This window comes from Onychostruthus taczanowskii, unplaced genomic scaffold (assembly GCF_017590055.1).
Source record: "Onychostruthus taczanowskii isolate IOZ18803 unplaced genomic scaffold, ASM1759005v1 scaffold74, whole genome shotgun sequence".
NCBI classification, from domain to species: Eukaryota; Metazoa; Chordata; class Aves; order Passeriformes; family Passeridae; genus Onychostruthus; species Onychostruthus taczanowskii.
The window spans coordinates 2,078,101-2,102,886 of NW_024505229.1; the positions used below are offsets into that span (position 1 = coordinate 2,078,101).

General features: G+C 50.9%; 1 protein-coding gene across 1 annotated transcript; it reads left to right on the forward strand.

The window, feature by feature from the left end:
- Window positions 1-5,611: 5,611 nt before the first annotated feature.
- On the forward strand, window positions 5,612-8,602 carry LOC121345654 (potassium voltage-gated channel subfamily A member 3-like). Its single transcript, XM_041422772.1, has one exon. It carries the CDS (start codon window positions 5,637-5,639, stop codon window positions 7,389-7,391), a length of 1,755 nt encoding a protein of 584 aa, XP_041278706.1. The 5' UTR covers window positions 5,612-5,636; the 3' UTR covers window positions 7,392-8,602.
- Window positions 8,603-24,786: the final 16,184 nt, after the last annotated feature.

The following is a 24,786-nucleotide window of genomic DNA, read 5'->3' on the forward strand; positions in this document are numbered from 1 at the left end:
TGCTGTGGGATGGCATTGCTCTGCTTAGGGGGCTGTGAGGGCTTGTGTCACCTCACTGAGTGACTGTCACCAATCACAACCACAGGTGACATTCACGGAATAAATTATTCAGGGGCCAAACAGTCCCCCCTGGCCCACATGATGCTTTTTACTGCCAGAAGTTGGGGGTTTCACATCTTTATGCTGTCTGGCTTAGCATTGGTGCTCTTCCAGCATCACCTTGAGTCCCTGAGGTGTCCCTGATTTTCCTGCTCCCCTCTCTGAAATGCAGCTCATCTTCCCCTGCTGCGGACAATGGTAATGAAAACACTGTTGTCTCCCAGGATTTGTGGTTAAATTGCTTTGTCAATGTAATCTTAGACCTTAATGACCAAATAATGCCCTGCAACAGGAGTCATTGGTATCATTTTGCTGTCATTGTGGAGGCCTTGGAATGTGATCCTCATTGCAGTGGAATTTGCATTGACATTGTTTGGCCATCATAATCCCACCCTGTTAATCACATTTTTAGGATATTGAAATAGGTCTAACTCCATCCTGAACTGTAACCCCTGGATCCCCAAAGGTTGAATGGGATTTAGCTCCATTAAAGCCAACTGATGACGGTGATGTTGAGTAATTTGTCTGATCTTTTTTAGCCACTGGAACTTGTTCTTCACTTCCCAAGAAATATTCTTGCTCAATCCTCAGCTTTGTGGGAAACAACCCATGAAAAATAGCTGCTGTCCACGCTCGGTTACTTTGGGGTATCAGTTCAATTTTCACTTCCCCTCCCTCCCCCCTGCCTGTTCTTTGAAGGCGTCCAGCAGTCGGAGAGGATCCCAGGGTGTCTGGGGTCCTGCTGTGCCTGGAGCTAAATGTCCTGTGTGAGAGAGGCATCCCCAGTGCTCCCCGGGGAGCTCCCAGTGATGCTTTCCACCTGTGCCGAGGGCTGAGCAAGCTGCAGGGTTTACACAGCACTGGATTTTCCTCCCTCTTCCATATTTCAGTATCTTTCTCAACTGAGAAAGGAGGACCAACTCTGCAACTGGGAGTGCAGTGAAAAGCTTCTGGTGTAGGATTGAAATAGACTCCAGGTGGGAGGTGAGAAATACTCCCTCAATGTACAGATGAGAAACTGAGGCACGCAGGGATTGAAGGATCCACTCCACGGCTGAGCTATACCTGGAGTCTGACTAAGACAGTGACAGGAATAGGAATGGTGTGCTCCAGAGTTAGAGCTCTAAATCCATCCTGGGAAACCAAGACTCAGTTCCCATCCTTCCCACTGTCTCCCTGGATGGCGTTGGTGGAGAATTTGTCTTACCCCAGAGAGGGAACCCTCACTGGATGCTTTTGTGGCTCGGTGAGGAGATGAGATAGGATCCCTGATTTCTGGGAATGAGATGGCCCCATCTGGGAGCACATTGGGGATAGCATCCGAGTTCTTCTGGAAGAGTGTGAGCTCACAGACTGCAGGGATGCTCCCACCTCCTGTCTCCACAAGGAAGAAGGTGAGGATGGCATGAGGACGGCAGGACTGGCCAGTCTGGAGCCAGAGGTTGTGTTTTCTTACTGCCTGATTGCTGAGAGCCAGGACAAGGGGAAATGGCCTCAAGTTGTGCTGGTGAGGTTCAGGTTGGATATTAGGGGAAATTTCTTTCCCAAGGTATGGCACTATCACAGTCTCCACAGGGTGGAGTCCCCATCCCTGGAGAGATTTAAAAGACACATGGATGTGGCACCTGGGGACATGGTCTAATGGTTGCCCTTGGCAGTTAGGTGGACAGTTGGACACCATCACCTTAGAGAGCTTTTCCAACATAAACAACTCCATGATTCTGTGATTGCTCCAAGTTCATCTCAGAAGGTTGGGTTGATGCTGAACTGTGTTTGCTGCCAGCCATCCCTGCAGTCCTGCCTGTGATTGGTGACCTCAGTGACAACCTTGAGCCTTTCCCGAGTACATTTGTCCCTTCTGAGCAGCACGGGAGGGCTCGAGTTCCTGAGAGAAGAAACCTGGAGGGAGATAAAGCTGCACTGCCTGGCTGGAGCAGTTGGGGCTTTGCTGTGGGAGGACAGACAATGCATTTGCAGTGCATTAAGGTATTATTGTAACTGCGTGTCTGCTGAGAGGTTTCTGATCCTGCAAAGTAAAGATGAGCAGATTTGTCCCAGATTTATCAATGGAAGCAGAGTTCCCATTGAAACAGGAGGGAGGAGAGGAGGGGGGTGAGATCCTGCTCACAGCCAGGCTGGATTCTGTACACATGGCCTGGCTGCTGATGCTACCAAGGGGAGCTTTGGGGGGAGAAGGACAACCCCAAAACGCTGCTTGAGAGGCAGTGAGATTCATCAAGAAGGAAGGAAAAATTCAAGGTGGAAGCAGGATGCCAAGGCAGCCCCATGGCTGGGAGTAACTGAGAGCTGGGGTGAAGCTCCCACATGTTTTGTGCAGCCCATGTCCCCCGGGGGAGGGATGCTGGGGGAATTCCCCTCATGGTCTGGGTCTGGCTGTGAGAAAGAGGGAAGTTGTTCATCCCCTCTGCTTGGAAATGGGCCCTGAGAAGGCCATTAAGGGAGGAAAAGAGCAATGTTTGCTCTGCTTCCTCATAGAAACTGCATGTGTTGTTCCAGGGCAGCCTGTGGACCATTGCACAGGGGGATTTCTTAAATGGCCGTTAGGAACAAAATCAAATTTGTTGAGACCAGATGCAGCAGAAGAGATGGATGAAAAAGCAGAAGGAAATTTGCAGAGGGAACACTGGGACATCTCGCATTAGACAGCAGACCACAGCCTAGAGGAGATGGTTTGGTGCTGCATGGGCTCCCAGTTTATGGGAAAGCTTTGGCCAGGCTGGACACCAGGGAGATGCCCCTTCCCCTGGGCTTTTATCGCCTTCCCTTGTGCTCAGACCTCCAGGCTTTGAAGCCTGACCTAGAACCACCTCTGTTTCTGCTTGACAAATGCCGGGCTCGTGCAGCTCCTGGATGCAAACCCCTGCAGAGAGGGCGTGTGAGGCTGGCAGGGAGCTCACGGGGGAGGTGATGCTGTTGCTGCATCCCCGATGCTGCCTCAAAGCTCGGCTGGAGAGCCAGGGGAAGGCAGGAGCTGCGGGGAAGGGCTGGGGAGGCTCTGCCCCTCGGCTGCTCTCTGCCTGCAGCGCTGCTGCTCGCCTGGCACAGCCTAATTGGCTTTGATAGGATTACAGGGAAGCAGCGGAGGAGTAAACAGGGCCAGGAGGCCACGGCGTGCTGGGGCCGCCAGCTCCGGGAGAAATCCCAGCGCGACACCCGACCAAAGCCACCGGAGCTCAAGGGTTAATGTCTGCTGCTGTGCTGCAGCTGTGGGGTAAGGACTTAATCCTGCTGCTCTTAAAGGAAAGGCTTTTCCAAGCAGCATCCCAAAGGTCTGTGGCTCTCTCTGCGGTAATTCCTGATGGGTTTGCCCCTGACAGATGCACAGTAAATTATTGCAATTATGGAAGTTACACCTTGTGCCTCAAGCCTTGTGTCCTCAATAAATGTTTATGGTTTGAGGCAGCCTCATTTGTTTGCCTTAAACCAGACAACACTGATTTATTGGCAGAAATCCTAGCAGGGAAAAGGGATGAGCCAGACAAGCTACACATATATATGTGGTGAAGGGATGATGGTTATTTCATTTTCATGAAAATAAAGCCTCAGACTTGTGTGTGAACTGTTGCTTAGAGGAATTTTCCCCAACCTACAGGCCATAAGGGGAGCTCAAGGGTTAATGGTGCCCCAGGGCTTTGCTTCCTGCCTTGTCTAGGTTTTGGGATGTCTGGAAGATGCTGTGGGTTGTGAGGGAGGAGTGGATGCTGTCACTGGGAGCATGGTGTTGGTTAGCACCACAAACTGCTGCAGGAATGGTGGGGGACCAACTTTCCAACTCCCTTCTCCCAGGAGATCCACACCCTCAAGAAAAACAGGTGTTAAAATTGGGGCTTAAAGCCAAGGATGGAAGTGGAAACAAGGGACTTGTGTCCAAGTCTGGGGTGGGGTAACATGGCCTGGAGACAACTCTCCTTGTGAGGGGGCATGGGTGAGCATCCACCTTTCCATGCACACCTTGCTGGGACCATTCCCTCTGGAATTCTCCCGGGTTTCTGGTAGCAGAGGGTGTTTCCCCTCTGTCAGCAAAGAGGTGGGTGGGCTCAGCTCAGCCAGGCTCCATCCTCACTCTTCATCTGCCAGAGTCTGGAGTCGGCTCTTGCACCAATATTTATTGTTGTTCCTTCCCCAGACATGGGTATTTTGGACAGCTTGTTTCTGGTTTAAAGTATAAATAAGTTTGATCTTTTCATCTGTTGTTCTCCCTACCTTCTGGAGGCTGTGCTGGTTAAAAATAACTGGCATTATGAGCTCAACTGGGGATGGTGGAGGGTTTTTAATCCCCATCACGGCAGGACCACCCATCTGGCTCAGGAAGGGAACATAGGCTCCCTCCTGTCCTCTCCCCAGCCTTCATGGTCGAGGCCTTGGTCCAATACAAGGTGGAATGAGATGAGCTTTAAAATCCCTTTCAACCCAAACCATTTCATTACTTTTTTTCCCAAGGTGGGAGCTCCCTGAATTGCCTAAACTCCCATGGCTGGGAGTTAAAGCATTTCAGCTATTGCAGGGGGTTGGAAAAATGGGGATTGGGGGGAGAGCTGGGAGTGCAGAGATCAGAGGTTGTCCCTGATGCACATCTCCTGGGGATGGGGTGTTTTCCAGCTCTGGGCTCCTGCAGAGGAGGTTTTTGCCTGAAAAAGTCCCTTTTGCTCACAATTGAACTATTTGCTTAAGACCAACTGAAGACGAAAGAAAGAAAGAAAGAAAGAAAGAAAGAAAGAAAGAAAGAAAAAGAAATATAAGGGGTTTGGCTTTCTTGATGGAAAGTCTGAAATGCAGGTTTGGGTTCAGCCTGGAACCTCCTTGGTCGAGGGCTGGCTCAGCTTTGCTTCTGGGTTTATTTTGGTGGGGGAAGCACACGCACACACACACGTGTGCACCCACACTCATGGACACACACACATGCACACGCTCTCCTAGACAGAGAAAAACAATCCCCAGCCTAACCCAGACGCTGATTCAAAACAACTGTTGGGTCTGGCCACGCTGTCGGCTTTCCACTGCCCACAGCCTCCCACCGTGTGAAACCGTAGCTGAAAACCAACAGGCAAACGCCAAAATCAGAGTCAAAATTGCATTCCACCTGGGGAAGGGCAGAAAAACTCTTTCTAGGCAGCGGTTCTGCCAGGAAAAACCCCTCTCCCTGCTTGCAGCCCGCTGAGCAGCAAAGGATGCTCCCGGGAGGAGACTGAAGCCCCTCGGCGCTGCCTGGGGGTGGATGGGGCTCCCCCAAGCAGGGGCAGGGGAGGGGGTCCCCGCAGATGGCGGGGGGCTGCGGGGCAGGGCCGGGGGGCTGGTGGGTGTCTCCGGGAGCGGTGACTGAGTGAGGCGGTGCCAGGGCTGGGGGCGGATTTTTTGAGAAGAGCCTCAGCTCTTCAGAGCAGCGGCAGCCGCTGGAGGAGTTGGGCGGCTGTTGCTCCCTCTCCGCCCGGAGGAGGAGGAAGAGGAGGAAGAAGAGGCTTCGGCTGCCGCCTCTCGGATCCCCCCTCCCCCCCCTTCCCCTTCCGCCCCACACCTTTATGGACGAGCGCCGGAGCTTGCTCTACTCTCCGGCCGCCTCCTCCGCCGGCCGGCAGCCGCGGGGCGGCTCGACCAGCAGCCACCACAACCTGGGCTACACCGAGCAGCTGCCCCCCGCCGCCCCCCAGCCGGGCCCCGAGCAGCAGGAGGAAGAGGGCGAAGAAGGGGAGGAAGGCAGCATGACCGTGGTGGGAGGCGGCGGCGGCGGAGACCCTTTGCTGGAGGAGCCCCAGCATCCCCCTGCGCTGCTCGGGGGGGACCGCTACGATCAGCCCCCGGCAGCGGCCGTGCCCGCCGGGCAGCCCGCGGGCGCTGGGGAGCACGAGTGCTGCGAGCGCGTGGTCATCAACATCTCGGGGCTGCGCTTCGAGACCCAGCTCAAGACCCTGGCACAGTTCCCCGAGACGCTGCTGGGGGACCCCCGCAAGAGGATGCGCTACTTCGACCCCCTCCGCAATGAGTATTTTTTCGACCGTAACCGTCCCAGCTTCGATGCCATCCTCTACTACTACCAGTCGGGCGGGCGCATCCGGCGTCCCGTCAATGTCCCCATCGACATCTTCTCCGAGGAGATCCGCTTCTACCAGCTGGGGGAGGAGGCCATGGAGAAGTTTCGGGAGGACGAGGGTTTCATTCGGGAGGAGCAGCGGCCGCTTCCCGAGAAGGAGTTTCAGCGCCAGGTGTGGCTCCTCTTCGAGTACCCCGAGAGCTCTGGGCCAGCCCGAGGCATTGCCATTGTGTCTGTCCTGGTCATCCTTATCTCTATTGTCATCTTCTGTCTGGAGACCCTGCCTGAATTCAGGGATGATCATGACTATGAGGGAACTGGGGGGACCTTCGGGACAGGCAGCGGCCCTCTCCCACCTGATGTCTTCACCAACTCCTCATCCTCGCCTGTTTCCATGGTGTCATCCTTCACCGACCCTTTCTTTGTGGTGGAGACTTTGTGCATCATCTGGTTCTCCTTTGAGCTGCTGGTCCGTTTCTTTGCCTGCCCCAGCAAGGCCACCTTCTCCAAGAACATCATGAACATCATTGACATTGTGGCCATCATCCCCTACTTCATCACCCTGGGCACAGAGCTGGCTGAGCGGCAAGGCAATGGCCAGCAAGCCATGTCCTTGGCCATCCTCAGAGTCATCCGCCTCGTCAGGGTCTTCCGCATCTTCAAGCTCTCCCGGCACTCCAAGGGGCTGCAGATCCTGGGGCAGACCCTCAAGGCCAGCATGAGGGAGCTGGGCTTGCTCATCTTCTTCCTCTTCATCGGCGTCATCCTCTTCTCCAGCGCCGTTTACTTCGCGGAAGCCGATGACCCCAGCTCGGGGTTCAGTAGCATCCCCGATGCCTTCTGGTGGGCCGTGGTCACCATGACCACCGTGGGCTACGGGGACATGCACCCCATCACCATTGGGGGCAAGATCGTGGGCTCTCTGTGCGCCATCGCGGGGGTGCTGACCATCGCCCTCCCCGTGCCCGTCATCGTCTCCAATTTCAACTATTTCTACCACCGGGAGACGGAAGGTGAGGAACAAGCCCAGTACATGCACGTCGGGAGCTGCCAGCACCTCTCGTCCAGCGAGGAGATGAAGAAGGCTCGCAGCAATTCCACCCTCAGCAAGTCCGAGTACATGGTGATTGAGGAAGGGGGGATCAATCACAGTGCATTCAAACAGGCTGCCTTTAAAGCAGGCAACTGCACAACCACAAACAATCCCAACTGTGTGAACATCAAAAAGATCTTTACGGATGTTTAAAACAAACCCAAACCAAACGAACAGCAACAAAATCCGAGGATGCGGTAAAACAATACCAATAACAATACCAATAATAATGCAAAGTGACTGTGTGTCGGTGTTGTGTGGAACATGCACCATCGTCGGTCCTGTGTGTGCCCTCGTTTTTATACCTTTATTTTTTTAGATCCTTCCTTTCTAAAGATCCAAAAGTAAAAGGATTTAAAATTCTCTGAAGAAGAGGACAGCTAAAGGGTAAAGAGAAGGAAGATGAAGACAAACCACACTCACTGTCAAAACAGGTGTTTGTTCTGCAACGTGTTGCAGGGCTGCTTTGCTTTTCGGGCTTTTGGGGAACCTCTTGCTTTGCTCCTGAATTTCCCCCTCTTTCCCTAAGGGCAGTGTGTAGCCAATCTCCCTTCCATCACATAAAATAACTTGTTGGATTACAAACTCGGACTGGGTGGAGGAACGAGGAAAACGTGAGGCAGAGTGTACTGGGAGGGGGCTGGGAGGAAATAACCATTTAATTCTGCAGAGAGTCTCTGTTACCACATCGTTAAATGATGCTTAATATTGAAACATGTGATGTGCAATTACGGGCACATCCCAGATTCCCTTTTTCTCCCCATTACATCATTTATGAAATTCTAATCTGGTCAGAGACCGAGTGCAATCAATGCTGATTTATATAGACAAAAAGCCTCCCTAAGCCTTCGTTTTCTATTCTGGATTCCCTTCCCCTGTAACCTGATGGAATTATTTCCTCCAATGTCAAGTCTGTGGCCGTGCAGCAGGGATGTGTGCGGTAGGAGGGAGAGGAGAGGCAGACTGGAATGCTTTCGGGAGCCGCCGGCGCAGGGAGCGATGTCGGCTCGGAGCAGGATCCACGCCGGGCTCCTCGCTGTGGCTGGGAGCCTCCAACCCGCCCAGCCGGAGACAAAGGGATATTTCCTCCTCGTTCTGCAATGCCTTTGGAGGAGATGCAGCCGCTTATCGCCAGAAGATTAAAGTGGCGAACACGCCTTCCAGCGGAAGTCACTAATTCCGACCGGAGTGATGCAGTTGCCATGGTGACCATGGTTTCCTGGGAAACCCCCAAAGGTTGTCATGGCACCCCTTCTCTCTCCCATCCCCCTTGGTCCTTGCTCATCCTGTAAAAAGCCTTTCCAGATGGTTCCAGCTCCTCCATCCCACAAGACATGGTGGCTCTGCAACCCCTTCCTGGTTCCTGTCCCGCTGCTCCTCCCATGTGCCCAACAAAGCATCCACAGGCAATAAGCACCCCCAGATCCACCTGTCCCTCACCTTGGCAGTGAAATCTGGGGGTGGAGGTTCATCCTGCTCCACCGAGAACGACCCCAAACCCAGTGGGAACTGGCACCGAGCAGCTGCCGGGAAGCTTGGCCAGGGAACCTCGGCAGCTGTGTGAAATAAGGGGGACAGTAAAAAATCAGGATTGAAAAATAACCAAAAATGCAGCTGGGAAAAGTCACCGGCTTCATCTTCACGTGTATGCCAGGGGCCACGGGACATCTGACAGGATCAGGTGAGCTCTGCACGGGGGAGACTTCAATGGAGTCATAGTGTTGGTTTTTTTTAGACAAACTCCATGCCTTCCACTGCTTACTTTTATTCTCCAGCTTATCCTGTCACTCTTGGGTATTTTTATACATGTTAGATAAAGTGGGATCACATCCTAGAGCTCCTCTGATTGTATTTGCTTTTTCGTGCTGTGGGAGGAGGAAAACCCTGCTGCTTCTCTGCAGCTGGATTGCTTCACTTCTGTGCTAAAAAGGTGATTTCAGTGGTTTAGTGCTCCCATCCAGCCCCTGCCACTGACACAGGCCAAAAGCAGCTTGGCCTCAAGAGCCTTGGCTGCAGCTCTGCTCAGTTTTGCAGGATTTTGGGTTAAAAAAAGCCAAATTCCTCCAAGGTAGCACATGGAACAGGCATGCTGTTAAATACCTACAGCAAAGAGAAATTTGGCCCTGACCTGTGCGAGTCACACCTTTCCCAAGGCTGTGGAGAGGGGGCCTTGTCCTGAGAGAGGCTGGCCATGCCAAAATTGCAGTTTATCTGGGATTTTTCCCAGACTCAGAAGGATCTAGATGGTTTGCAGCACCCTCCCTTAGCCACAGTCAATAAACCCAAGAAAAACATCAGAGCCCCTCCTCGGCTGCTGGGGTGTGATGGTTTTATTGGAGCTACCAGAGTTTTCATCAGCTGAGGGTGCAAGAGATGATCTTTATTAGGGGGATGCTCTGGAACATCATGGGAAGTCACAAACCTGAGATCCCTTGTCCAGGATAACTGGGATTCCTTGTCTGGGGTAACTGGGAACACCTCAGTGTGCCTTTCACCCTGGCTGCCAGTTGGCTGAAATGTCATTTCTGCCTACAAGCTCTCACTTTTTATTGTTATTCTCTTTTATTTTTATTAAATTTTATAGTTATTAAAGCTTTCCCACATGCCTATTCCTAAAAGGAGGGTCTGAGTTAAAGAGCAGTGGAAACATGGCTCTCTGGAGAGTTTGCAGATGAGTTCTGGGTTGGTGATTTCCCCGTGGCAGCTGCACAGGGTAGGGAAGCCACATGTTCTTGAAATGGCACAGAACAATTTTCAGTTTCTCTGTCTTCTAAAATAAGCAGAGACCTTGTAGGCTGTTGGTTTGTTTTCCTGTCTCCTCCCTGACTGATTTTGTAGGAGCAGAGTAGTTTCAAAGGGATTTTATTGACAGTAAAAGATGCTTTATGGGAGAGGTAACAAGGAAACCTCTTCACCCACTGGGGTATTTTGTAGGAGCAGAGGGATTTTATTGACAGTAAAAGATACTTTATGGGAGAGGTAACAAGGAAACCTCTTCACCCACTGGGGTAAAAGGCTCTGGTAAAATTCCAGAATGGTTTGGGTGGGAAGAGACTTTAAGGATCATCCAATCCCACCCCTGCCATGGGCAGGGACACATTCCACTATCCCAGGTTGCTCCAAGGTCTGTCCAACCTGGCCTTGGACCCTTCCAGGGATGGGCCAGCCACAGCTGCTAGTTTGGCTCTGGTAAAATTCCAGAATTTTGGTTTGGGTGGGAAGAGACTTTAAGGATCATCCAATCCCACCCCTGCCATGGGCAGGGACACATTCCACTATCCCAGGTTGCTCCAAGGTCTGTCCAACCTGGCCTTGGACCCTTCCAGGGATGGGCCAGCCACAGCTGCTCTGGGCAAAAAAGATCTAACCTAAACTTCCCCTTTTTCATGTTCAGAAAAATACTTTTCAGTACTGAGTGGTATCACTGAAAGACAACAATTCTCTGCTGCTGTCTTTTAGATACACCCCCAAAAGTGGAAGTGGAAAACTGGGAACATCCTTTGGATGTTCTGTCCTCTCTGCATCCTCCCTCTCTGCTGTCTCATGGGTGCCATTCAGTGAGAGAAACGGAGCCACCTGGGCCACCTGCTCTAGTGGAAGGTGTCCCATGGCAGGGAGCTGGAACTGCATGATCTTTAAGATCCGTTCCAACCCAAACCATTCAGTGACTCTGATAAATGCCTTCTGTTCCGTGGTCTGACAGCTCCTCTGGCACTGGCTGCTGCACATGTTGTGCCAGGAATTGGAGAGATCCCTGAAACCCTGGGCTCTCCACAGCCAGCTGTTTAAGTGGCTCTGCTCTCCTGCTGTGCGCTCTATTAGGACAAGGCAGAGTTTCAGCAGCCACTGGGGAGTTCCAGAGGAGCCTGGGCTGTGCTGGGCTGGCCTGTCCCTAATGTGCTTAAAGGGGCAGCATTAGGGGATTAGCATCAGTGTGAGGCAAAGGGCTCGCCCAGACCCGGCTGACTACATTAAATGGAGGAAAGGGCATTACCACGGGCTCTGGCTGGTGCTTCCCAGCACCCCAAGAGCAGGGGAGTGGGTGCCTGCAGCTCTGGGCAATCCCTGCTCTCCAGCAATATCCTCCCCACCCCTGTCCTTTGTGCCTGTCACCTGAGAGACACAGTGACACTGAAGGATGGGAGTGAGGATGGAAGAGGCAGCTCCCACCCCTGGGAGGCTGGAGCTGCTCCGTGGGTGCCTTCAGTTTATCACAGAGTCAAAGAAAGGTTGGGGTTGAAAACAACCCTAAAGAACATCTTGTTCCAACCCCCACACAGGGCACTGGGTGCTGTAGAGCCTTGTACCTCCTGTTTTCTCTTTTCACAGATTGCTGTCAGTCTCCCTTTCCCTCTGCCTGTATTTTAGGACCTGCTCCCCTGTTTCATCCCTGGATGCCTCCTTGAGACACATCCTTGGTGCTGGGGGGTGCAGCAGCCGCAACCCTGGCCCCTTCACTTGGTGCTTTGACACCATCACCTTTTTTCTCCTGCTTCTTTGCCCCATTTTTTTTTTTTTTTTTTGTGTGTGTGTGTGTGTGTGAGTGTGTGTGTGTGTGTTTTTAGGCCTGAACACTCCTTCAAAAGGTTCTGTTGTTCTGCAGCACAATAGATGCCCTTCGGGTGCCTGGGGTGGCCTGAGCAGAGCAGTATCCGTCCCACCCCACGTGTGGACACAGACAAGCGCTGGAGATATCTCTTTCCTCCAGGAGGGTTAAATTTCCTCCCAGGCAATTGTTCCCGCTCCATCCCTTGACAAAAGAAGTCGTTTTTGTTTTTAATCCCCCTTTTATGCACAATTAAGCAGCGGCAAAGGGCAGACAAGTGCTTTCCCCGGCAGAATAAGGAGCCAGCCAGGGTCATTGCTCCGAAGGGGTCTCCTGCAGGGATGCAGCACAAGGAAAGGGTGTTTGGCAGTGCTTGGCGTGTACGGGGAGTGTTGTGTGTAAAATCTGTTTAATTGTGTAGTTTGGAGCCCTCTCCTGCCAAGCTTTTAAAATATGCATATCTTGGTGCGAGCACACGGAGGCTCCACCGCCGCCGGAGGGAAGCAGGGCTTGGTTTTCCCTATTTTTAAATGCTTTAGCAAACCATCTCTGGGCAGGCTGCAAAGCTGGGAGTGCAAACAGTAAAAGATGCAGTCATTCAGTGCCTCAAATAGGGTTTAACTGTGCCTTATTTTGCCCTTTAGCCTCAGTTCTGTGTGTACCTGCAAGGAGAGCTCAGTGCCCCGGCATCCCCCCTGCAAGGCAGTCATATGGGAGCAGGGAAAGAAGGGATTTCAGGATATTATATGATCTTTGTCATAGATTACCTATAAGGTCCCTTCCAACCCAGAGCATTTGTTGAGTCGATGGTTACAGGGTGCTGTAGGCAGGGCCATATCCTTGGAATTCTCACTCCTCCGGAGCTGGTGCTGCTGCCCTGCACCCCCTGCTCTGGTCCCACCCACAGCACGGCTGGGCCCTTGGCTCGGCTTTGGGGGTGTTGTTCAGCTGGAGAAAGTGTTAAGGGTGGGATGGTGATGCCTTTCCCCGTTTCCCTGGGTGCTGTTTGCATGGCTGAGTCCAGGCAATCCCGATGGGGGCAGGGTGGCATCAGCCCTCTCCCCGTGCCAGAGGTGGGAGGGTGGCATCGAGCATGGAGGGATGGAGCTCTGTGCTTTGTCTTGGAAAGTCCTGGCGCCGTGGCCATCACCACTTTGAGGAGGACACTTGGGGGATATTTTGGGTGCCCTGAGGTGCCTCGTCCTAGCTGGGAATCACTTGTCCAGCAGTGGAGGGTGTTTGACCCATTTCAGGGGATGGTGACTGGCGGTTTCTTAGGTCAGAAATGAGACTGGCACGAGGAGCAGGGTCCAGTCCCAGCTGTGCCTTAGGGCAGAGCCATCCCCTGGCAGGGACACCGCAGGGCCAGGGGATCCTGCAGAGGGGCCTCAGTCCCAGGGAATCCCTGCAGAGCAGCCCCAGCCCCAGGGGATCCCTGCAGAGCAGCCCCAGCCCCAGGGGATCCCTGCAGAGTGGCCCCAGGGAATCCTGCAGAGCAGCCCCAGTCCCAAGGGATCCCTGCAGAGTGGTCCCAGGGAATCCTGCAGAGCAGCCCCAGTCCCAAGGGATCCCTGCAGAGGGGTCCCAGGGAATCCTGCAGAGGGGTCTCAATCCCAGGGAATCCCTGCAGAGCAGTCCCAGCCCCATCTCCCAGCCCCTCCCAGCACTTGCTCCAGGCAAAGCTCTGCTGGCCCCGCTGTGCTGAGCCTGGGATGCAATGTGGAGCTTTCACTCGGTGCTTGGTGCAGGCCGGAGGGTGATGGTGTCCCTGTCCCTGCGTGTTGGCTGCTCCCTGCTGGGAAGGTGTCGGGGCTCCTGCTCTTTGTCACTCAGTGAATCCCAGTTTGTGCTCCTGAAAACCATCCTGTGTGTGGAAGAGGGATGTGTGCAGGGTCCTGCACCACTCACAGGTGCCCTTTTATCCCCGATTCTGGCAAAACTCACCACAAACATAAACCCCGTGAGCCTCTCTGTGCTTTTCCTTCCACGATTAACGTGCTGCTCTGACACCCACAGGGCTCAGGCTCTGTCTGTGTCTCATCACCGCTCAGAGCCTGAATTTTTCAGTGCTGAGGATGCTCGGCAGCAGCGCAGGGAAACCTCCTCGCATGAACATCCCCGCAGGGCACCGTCACTTTTCTCCTCCTTATGAACCAAGACACGCTCAAATAAATTAGAACATGTCTCCCATCTCCTTCAGCTTCTCACTGGAGCCGGGAGGAGCTGGAATGCTCCCTGATCACTGCTCTTCCCTGTTCCCCGATGGCTCTGCACACTCATTGTGAGAGCCCCGGCTCAGCCGCACCGACGGCAGCAGGCGCTGCTGGGTTTGTTTAGGAATGATTCATTTCCTTGAGACTTGTGATTCCGACGCTTTTCTGAGCGTGTTGGAGCTCTGCTGCTTTGCTCCAGTGGTTGCACTTCATTTTTAGCTCTCTGAACATCCTGGCTGGGCGGGCTGAGGTTGGCTGTGTGGCTTGTGGGGAAGATGAGCCCAGCCCCAGGACTGTTTCCAACCCCCTCTTGTCGCCCCAGAAAGGCTGCAAAGTGCAGTCAGGTTTATTTTGAGGCTGACCAGCGCAGCTGCTTTGCTTTGCTTCCTCAAAGCACGAGGAAAATCCTTTGGGGTTTTATCACAGTTTGCTCAGTGGTGGCAGCAGGATCAGGGCTTGCAGCAGGGTCTGTGCTTGGGGTGTTGCCCCACGGGAAGCTAAAGGCTGGGAGGGAGGATGGAAGGGATGAACACACACTTTGTAAAGTGTTTTCTGCATGTGCAGAGGGCCCAGTTTGCTCTTGGGCTTGGTGCAAGGAAGGAGCTGTGCACAGGGCAGGTGGTGGGTGATGCTGTGCACTTCGGGGGATTTGGGTTGGTACTCCAGGGAAATGTGTCCCTGCTCCCACTGTGAGCACCATGGGATTTTCTCCCTGGCTTTGGGCAGGTGGGCTCCTCCGTGCCTCAGTTTCCCCATCTGTAAATGGCACCAAGCAGCTTCAGGAGGTGTTTGCAATGAAACTGCTGGGGAAGGAAGAGGCAGTTTTGGAACATGGAGCAAGAAGTGACGACTCCTCCAAAGGTTTTGTGGGATTCAGCTTTCTTGAGACTGGAAAAGCCTGCCCTGGGTACACCAATAATATCAGTTATTTCCCTTGGCTAGAGGGGAGCCTGAGGTTTCACACAGCTTCCCAAGCTGCCAGCTCTGCCTTCAGCTCCCCATCAATACCTCCTCTCCTGTGATTTCTTCACTCTTCATCTTCCCTTTCCCACCCTTCTTGCCCATTTCTCCTGAAATCTCTGTGAATTTAGGGTTGAGAACCCTCTTCTTCCTCCTTGCTGGTCTCTGCTTGGAGCTGCCACTGTGTCTCCGAAACAACTTAACTGTTGCATAGGGTCAGAAACCAGACTTAAGAAATTTGGGCTTAAAAATGGCCCTGGCTGTCTGGAATTTGAGTTTTCAGGAGGGATGAGGAAGGAGCTGCTGTGAACTGGATGTAGCATTGAAGGTTTGAGGGCTTTTCTACCTCTGCTTTTGCCTCGGTGGGTGCAGGTGCCTGAATGATATTCCACACTTTAAATCCCTCAGAATTAAGGCAGGAAATCTTTCTGCAGCAACAGGAACAAGCCTAGGCTGTCCTCTCCCAGGGCTGGACATTTTCAGGGATGTCTCTCCCATCCTGGTTGCGAGATGCCCTGAGACAGCACAGGGAACCCAAGGAGGAGTGAGTGAGGGGTGCGACCTGGGTTCCTCACTTGGAACATCTGGGAATTTTGCTTTATTGCTCTGTTTTCTTGCCCAACAGCCATGCAATTCCCTTGCAGGAGAGCATTACACAAGCACTTTTATCAGCCAAGTGTGAGACTCAGTCAGAGATATCAGTTAATTTGATGTGTTTTATTAACAGAAAACCTGTGTTGATTAGATCAATTAAATCTTCCTCTTTAATTCTGTATTAAGACTCTCAGCCACTCCAGCATATTGTTTGGGATCAGTGACAGATGGCCAGACCCATCATTTTTGCAGGTCACTTTGTTTATCCCTTAAAAAATTGTCCCAAACAGGAGCTGTTTTCCAGTGTTCTGGAAGGACTCAGGAGATGCTCAGTACTTGCACTCCCAGGAGCTGTTTTGCCAGCTCTGAGTGTTTAGATGGAAGTTATTTGGCTCAGTCAACTTAAAAACATCTAATTTTTATGGCTGCTGTTTAATATCCTCTATTTCTCTTGGGATGGAGAGGATTTCCTCACCCCTGTACAACAGAAAGACATCTGGATCACTTCAGGAGCTGGAGCAGTGATAGCTCCTGAATGCTCCTGACTTCTCACTCCCACTCACTGGATCCAGAGAAATAACACCATTGTTAGGCTCAGGATTTGGTGTTTCTTTCTTCACTCTCAAGGATACAGCTTGTATGGGCTCCAAGGTACCCCAAAGCACTGGATTATTTGCCTGGTTGGAATTAAAATTGTTATAACTCCACCATCACCTTCTTGCCCAGGGGCATTTCCTGGGCTGAAGGTTCTGTTTGGGTCTAAGTTGTGTATTTATTTATTTTCTGAGTGTGTAATGCTCCAGTGATCCTTGAGGATCCTGGCAGTTTGGAGCCCTTCCCAGCTGGCAGCTGGGAGGGGTTTAATCCCCAGCAAGCCTGGTCCAATAAAGCAGAAAGCCCCTTTAGCTTTAAACCCAGGAGGCCCCGCTGGCACTTCAGGATAAGCTGGTGCTTGAACAACTGCCTGGGCTGAGATCCTTGCTCAGAGCACTGAGCCCCTCTGGGAGCTCATTTCCCAGTGCTGCACTGACTCACAAGGGGATCTTTGCTCCTAGCAGGAATTCCCATCTCTTTACTTTCTCTCCTGGATTTTAGCATCCCTGTAGCATCATTCCTACATCCCTACACCCTCCTCATCCCTACACATGCATCCTCAGCATCCCCATAACATCATCATCCCTGCATCCTCATCTGCCCTGCAACATTATCCCTGCAACTTCATCCTAGCTACATCTTCACCATCCCTGCAACATCACCATCCCTACATCCTCATCATCCCTGCAAATGCATGCTCATCAACCCTGCAATCCCTGCATCCTCATTATCCCTACAACTTCATCCCTGTAACTTCATCTGCAATTTCATCACAGCTGCAACATCATTCTCCCTGCAGCCTTATCATTCCTGCAGTCTTATCATCCCTGCAACATCATCAGCCCTGCAACATCATTATCCCTGCATCCCCATTGTCCCTGCAACATCTTCCCTGCATCCTCATCACTCCTGCATCCTTGTTATCCTTGCAACTTCATTCCCACATCCTCATTATTGCTTCAACTTCATCTCTGCCACATGTCCATCCCTATAGCCTGATGCCTGCAGCATCCAGAGAGAGGGTCTCTCCCTCCTCAGTGCATGGATCCCCCCTGCACATCTCTATCCTGTCTCTCCCTTTGGGCTGATTTTTGGGGCTGAGCTGGGACCAGGCAGGCCCTGGTGCCTTAGGCCAGGCTGTGGGCTGGGACTGCAGCTCCTCCCCACCTTTCCCTCATCACCAGCTGCCAATGAAGCTCCTGGCTCAGACAATCTGACCTGGACAGCTGGGGTGCTCCAGCTGCCGTGGTGTGAAGTAAAGGCAGAACACAATTTTTTTGGAAGATGAGAGGGATAAAAACAGTTGCATGAAATTTCTAGAAATTTTAGTGTCTCAAAGGCTGAGCAGAGCATCTCCCTATATTGAAACAGGAATCAGTCCCTTGAATGTAGAGCTATGGATGCAATTCTGGCACTGCAGAAACTGGGGGTTTTTTGAGCCCTTTGCTGGACACCCCCATCCCCACATCAAAATGGGATTTTGGGTTTGTGCTCTGTGGGAGTGACTCCACAGTCCAAACTCTGGGAGTGGGATCAGCCCCAGCTCCTCCCAGCACCTGGACTGGCTTTATAAAATCAACCAGTTGCTCAATATCTCATGAATTACATCAGCTCAGAACAATCTCAACTTGATTAAGATAAAATACATGAGGAAAACCCACTTGGCACTAATTATTCTGGGTTTGGAACTTGCCATTAATGTAAGATAACAGTTAATAACAAGAATATATTTAATGAATATTTCCCCTATCTTTAGCTCACTTTAGACTGTGTGGCATCTAGTCCATTAAAGAATTTAATTAGAAAATTTTCATTTTTCATTTGTGGGAAATGGAGTTGGGAATTTGTCAGGGGGGACCAATGTGCAACTTCTCTTCCACTTTACTTGCAAAAAAATGAACCTGTTATTGTTTTTCAAAGCTTTTGTTCTTTCAAAAAAAAATAAATAAAAAAAAATAAAAGAGGTTCTTTGCTTTGCTCCACAGATCACAGAAGAAATTTTGAAATTAAAATCTTCAGGACTGTGTTGAGAAATAGAACATCTCCAAGGAAAGGACAAACATCCCCAACATCCCCAACATCCCAACACAGTGACCGACGCTGCCGTGGACCCGACTGACAGAGGGCCTGTCCTTCCCAGCTAAACCCAGTCCATATTTCATATATATATTTATATATGGAATATTCCCCACTTTGTCTGTGTTTTCTAACAAGTGCATTACGTAGAAGGGAACATCTTTGGAGCCGGATTATCTTCAACTCATGTGCAATATAACAGGACTGAGCAAAGCCAGGAGAAAGGAGGAGGAGAGGTAGAAGTCACTTGGACATTTCAGTTTTTTTAAATACTATTTTAAAAAATCTCTTGAAAGATGAAGCAACCAGAAGGAAATGTTAAGCAGAGCTGCTAAAACTCAGTCCAAGTGTTTTCTTGGGGTGGGAGGGAGCGGGGGGGAATTTGGTTTCTGTCTCTGTTCCCTGGTGAAGGCCACGGGCTGTTCTCAGCTCTTTGAGAATCATTCCTGTTCCATTTTTCTCACTTTCCTGGAAATGCCCTTTATAAGTAGCTCTGTGCTGTACCAAAGGCTGTGATTTACTTTAAGTCCTTATTTAGAAAGAAACATCTCTGCTGGTGCTGAGGAAAAGGGTGTCGAACAGTTGTGCCTTGCTATCAGGATCACTCCACAAAAAACTAAGGAAAAATTGAATTTCCAGGCTAGAAAAGATCTAAAAACCCAATTCTTGGCTGACCATGCTCCTGCTACCTTTCATGAGAGCCTCTCTGCCTTGGTCTGCACTTCCACAGTACCCCAGTCTTGTGGGAATTTTATAGTGTTGCCTTGCTAATTCTGTAAAAATTGGGAATTCCATCCCTCCTTTGTCAATTGCTGTTTCATTTTGCACACTGAGGGTTTTGGTGGCAGATTTAGAGCTGTGGGTTACCCATATTGGGCTGGGAAGCTCTTAAAGCTGGGCTTTCTATAACCTCACTGTGTTTCCTAGGACTGCATGGATCAATATTATTCTGGTGCCACAAGATAAATGGTCTGCAAAGGGATAAATGATGTGCAAAGGGATAAATGCAAATGGCAGAGGGGTTGATGGTCTCTCCTGCTTCTGGCTCCCCCTTTTCCCCCTCCCCAGCCTCATCCACCTCCTCATGCTGCCTCCATCCCAGCCTGGGGACTGAAACCCTCCCAGCTCAGCCTCCATCAGAGGAGCAGAGTGAAACTTGGAACAGCGTTGGATTTAAGGGTGAAAATAATGTTGGAGAGACTCAGATGAGTACAGGAACCTCTTTGTCTGCATTGCAATAATTCCTGGGAATGGTTTGGGAATGTTTATTTGGACTGGACAAAACCAAGCGAGCTGGAGCTTCCTCTGAAGCAGAGGCTGCTCAAGGAGAGGTAACAGGAACCAAAATGATTGTGTGTGAAACAGACCCTTGAGCTGATGCTGCTGATTGTCTTTGGTGCCCAAGGACCAGCCTCGAGGTCCCCACCAGGTACCTGGAAGGTGGAGCAGGGACCACTCTTCCAGAGGGAAGCACTAAAACCTGGATCCTACCCCCCAGTGGAGCTGTTTGCCTGCATTTCACACAGAACACCCACAGGAGACACAGTGGGGATGCCTGGAGGCACAGCCCCAGGGAGGATGCACTGAAACCAACCCCTGGAAGGAAGGCTGGAGATGGGAAAACTCGGGAATGTACAAGACAAAGCAGCCAACTGCTTGCACGTATCTTGCAGAAGAGCTTTGAAGATGAATGAGAGCCTTGCAGAAAAACTTCAGCTGAAATTCGGGTTGAGAAATTCCCTTAATGCTGGGGAATAATGTGATTCTTACAAGCAACGTGTCAGCTTTGATGAGGTCGTGTTTATTTTGTTTGCTTTTTTTTTTAAACATGGATAATTTCTTGGCTGGAATTCCTCCTCCTGCCACGGCAGGTGCACCTCTGGTGATGGAGACTTTGTTCCTGGCAGAAGGGCTCGGGGGGCCCAAGCACAGAAATCTCCAGGGCTCTGCACAGGTGCAGGTTGGGCAGAACGGGCTGAGAGGGTGAAAAGAAGAAGAAGTGTTAAACCCAGCAGTTTTTGTCAATTTAGTCATTTGGAGAATGAAGAGCAAATATGGATCTGGCTCTCAGCAGGATATTGCTCCTCTTGCATTTATTCTCAGCATGGAAGAAACCCCGTGGCTGCTGAAGCTGTGGGTAAATGGAGGAGAAAAGGCTGGTGCTGCTGGCACCTGGATTTACCACGGCTGTAACAGCAGAGGGAGATTGGGATCGGGGACCAGGATTGCTGGAAGACCTCATGGAGCAGGTCCCTGAGCCCACGGAGATGGGCAGGGATGCCGAGGCTCGGCAGGGATGTCGGGGATCCGCGGAGGCGGAACAACGCGCGGTGTGAAATCAATGCGGTGCGAAAGCCGCCCGCACAAATTAGAGCTAATTAGAGCAGTGGCTCTCATTAACTCGGTTTGGCCGTGCCCTGCCCGGGGGACAGACCGTGGTGGGGGTAGGGAGAGGGAGCTTCTCCACGGGATCTTCCAGCAAATTGCTCCTCCCGATCCCCGGTTTGTGCCCTGCGGGTGTCCCCCCTGTCCCGCACAGAGGAGCTGTGTCCCCTGCCTGTCTCACCCCAGCACCGAAATTAATTATTGCTCGGGCCATCAAATCTCAGAGACCTTAAATGAACCCTTTAAAAAGACCAGGAAAAGTGCCCGGTGTTTGGGGTGAGGGCTGGAATTCCCAAGTGCTCTTCCCCGTTGCCGCGGAGGGAGCTGCTGGCAGGCTGGGGGGAGATGGAGCTGGCCCTTTTTTGGGACATCTCACCTCCCAAACCCCTAAGGAGCTGTGAAATACATTTGTTTGCAGCCTCCCTGCAGCGTGACAGGTTCTCTGTGTGCTCTTGAGCCTGCAAAGGCGACTGAACAAAGCTTTAGCAGCTCTGAAATGGTGAGAGACTGACCCCAAACCCATTTTCCACTGCCCTGATGGGTTTGAGCTGCCAACAGCCAAACCCCATGAAAGGAGGGAGACCCCAGGCTGCCCACACAGGTAAGGACACACTAACAGGAGGAGAATTGATTTTCTGGATTGAAGCACAGACCTGGATCTTGGGAAGCCCTGGTCCCAAAGGTGTTATATTTAGTTTCTTTTGGAACATGATCTAGTAGCCCTTAAAATGGGGGATAGAATGTATCAGTACTAAAGTTATTTTTATTTTTCAGCAGTCTTACAGAGAGCTTTTTTATGGTGTGTGTGTGTGTATGTGTGAGTGTGTCTGTAACATAATTATACCTCGTCTCTTTTCAGTAGCCACTTGTTATGGCATCTCTCTGTTAGGGCTCAAAACTGTATTTTGATTATTAAAGTGGTGGGAAAACCCATCCCCACTTCCCAGCCATCTCACACTGATGACAATCTTGCCAAATGCCACCTCTCCTCGGTGTTGTGCGTTCTGGCGCTGACGTCGCTCCGTGCTCTCGGGTTCCTCGTGCTTGGTCGCTGAGCCAGCTGGGTGTTAATGTGCTTTTCCACAATAATTGAGAGTTTGATAGTCTCTAACTGTCAGTCCAGTGTATTAATCTGTGTTGCCACCACCCTGAGCCCAGCCTGGTGCGTGTTGCAGATAACCATCGTGCCGGGACAGCCATGGCAGCGGGAGCGCAGGGCTGCGTTTGGCAAGGGAAGACAAATTAAAAATGTATCCAGTCGATTAAAAAAACAAAAAATGGGAGCGATTTAATGATGGCTGACATCAAGAGAAGATCCAAAAAATAGTGTGCTTTGATTCCCATAATCATCCCAAGGCAGGCTGCTCATCTTTATTCATAGCCCTTCAAAGCTGTGCTCCGAGACGCCGGAGCAGCTCGGAGCTGTCGTGCTCAGATGGAGCTCTTTAGACGCTGAACACGCACCAACCCTTCCCCTTTTAATTTTAGGGTGCAATTAAAATGATGAGAGCTCTGCTGTGGGCTCCGTGCTGGCAGAGAGGCAGGAAAAGCGGATCTGGGGAGCTGGGCTGGTGTGGGGTCACGTAAAGCCGCCTCTTTTAATGACATGTTTTAAGCTGGTTTAAGAAGGCAGCAAAATTAGAAAGCAAAAGATCTCCAAAAGTGTTTTAGGACACTAATGAAGGCTCAGGGGACACAGCACAGGGACAGGGCTTAGCAGTGAGGCTGGAATAGGCTGTTGGAGGCAGTGAGGGAATACTGGGAAGCTGCTCTGCTCTGCTGGATTTGGGGGAAAAGTCAGGATTTGGTGAGGCCCTGGCACAGGGCATCCCATCCCTGGCAGTGTCCAAGGCCAGGCTGGATGGAGCTCGGGGTAGTCTGGGATAGTGGAAGGTGTCCCTGCCCATGGAAACAGATTGAGCTGTCCTTTCCAACCCAAAGCACTCTGGGATTCTATTAATTTGTGATTCTGTGATTCCTGCAGTCCCATCCCAGCCTCCAGCCCCTTTCCACAGGCAAACCCCTGCAGGACTGACATCTCAGAAGCCAGCCTCGAGCATGCTGGAGGCTTCATTACCTCACACACTTGGGTGTTTTCTGAGCCAGCTGTTCAAATGCTGTTATTGCTACTGAATCCTTTTAAAATTAAGGAATTTCTGAGATGGAGTTTTTCTTCCCCGAGTGCTCCCCACTCTCCTGCATTGCACAAATCCAGCTGGAAGTCTGTCTCTCAACCTAAGATTAAAGCCAAGTAGCAGCTCTGGGTGAATTAAATTACACATTCTAGTCTCCATATTTTCCACGAGCCTCTGATACAGGTAAATTATGTTTCTTTTTCCCATTTTTCCTGCTTGGTCCACAGTGATGTCATCAGTGCACCTGTAAAAGGAATGGCCTGAGATTGCTCTGACTGGTGTTGTCCATAAGACATCTCTGACCATTGCAAGGCCAGGCACTGCTGCTGGGTTTTAAATGCATAATTCCTATTCCAGAGGATGGTTTCACAGCAGGGACAGTTTGCCTGGCAACACCCAAGTCATGGATAGAGCTGGAATTGTGAATCAAAAGGTATTAAGTGAAAATGTAGTCAGGAAGTGCCTGAAATATTGGAATTTTAATGGAAAACTGTGTTGGCTGCCATTGGTGCACTGAAATTAGACCTGATTTTCCCAAGTGCTCAGGTCTTGCAGGAAAATCACCCTTGCTGCTGGAGGTCAGGAACTCCATGGCTGAATTTGGCACCTTGCAAGGAGAACAGGCTCTTAATTCATCACCTGAGACCCAAAAATGTGGCAAAAGGGAGGCTTTGCACCGTCCTCCAGCACAGCAGCAGCTCGTGTTTCTTAATTTCCCATCCTTTACTATGCAACTGATTTTCATGGAATCTTCCCAGGATGGAGACGGCTGGATATAGTTTTGACTTTGCTTTCCTTCCTTCAGATGTGCAAGTGGGTAATGCAGAGATGTTTCCATGACTGTCTCACCTGGGACATGCACTGGGTCTGTGAACAGTGAAATATTGGGAAATTCTGTGTCAATCTGAACTTGTCTGTAAATCTTGACTAATCAGTGCCACAGGAGCGATGCAATTTTGAACTGGAGATGTTAATGCAGTCTTGTTACTCTGAGTTCATTTTAAATTCTGGTTTTGCCAGTGAGCTGTGTCGCAACTGTTTAAAACTTGTTTTTTTATACCAGTCTGATGCTAAAACCAGCTGCTGCATCCCCTTGTCCTGGTGACTCCACCGTGGTCTGGGCCTTGTGTTCAGTTTCTGGTTTAAAAAAAATGACTTTTTTTCAGTTGTGTAATTTTTTTTACCTGATGTTGAATTTATTTTAATTTTTTTTTTCTCTCATTAGAACTTGAAACTGTTCTTTCATACGCAAAGTTCAATAAAACGGCTGAACTGCAGCGTGTGGTGTTTGATACTCAAGGGGGTGAACAGGAGATGTTGGGATGGAAAGGTGGTGTGAGGATGAGGTTTGAGGAGTGTCCCCTAATGTCAACTCATTTTTCAGGATTAAATAATCTGAAATTTAATGCCATTCACAGGAGTTAAATTTACCCTGCTAGAGAAATAAAATCCTGGGGTAAAACCTGCACATTCCCAGCATCCCACCCAGCCACCTGGACTGAGGAAGCTCCAGGCAAACCTTTAAAATTTTGATGATGTGTCACAAGAAGGGATGTCACCGATGGTGCTTGGGCAGGAGGAGGGGTTTGACCCATCTGCTCTGATCTCAGGTGGGAACCCTGCAAAAGGAGATCAGAAGCTCATTTAAAAACCTTATTCTTGGCTTCAAACCACATCTGTGAGCTTTATCCAGAAGTGAATGTGGCCAAAGAGTGCAAGAGTTTTGGTTTAGGTTTTCGGTTGCCTTAGAAATATTGAAGTTGTTTCTCCTGTGTTGCCCAGAGAAGCTGTGACTGCCCCATCACTGGGAGTCCCAAGGCCAGGCTGGAGAAACCTGGGCTGGTGGAAGGTGATTTCCCCCCTGGCTGAGGGTGAAACATGATGACATTTAAGGTCTCTCCCCACCCAGACCATTCCAAGATTCCATGGCTTGATGATTCCATGATAAAATGACAAGCTGTGAATACAAGTGCTGCTCTGCTGTGTCCCAGGGCCAGAGGTCCCAGGCTGCTGCAAAGGGATTTTATTTTTGTGGTCACTGAGCC

What these genes read in the sequence shown, in the direction of transcription:
- LOC121345654 (XM_041422772.1), top strand. Translation starts at nt 5,637, where the DNA reads ATGGACGAGCGCCGGAGCTTGCTCTACTCTCCGGCCGCCTCCTCCGCC.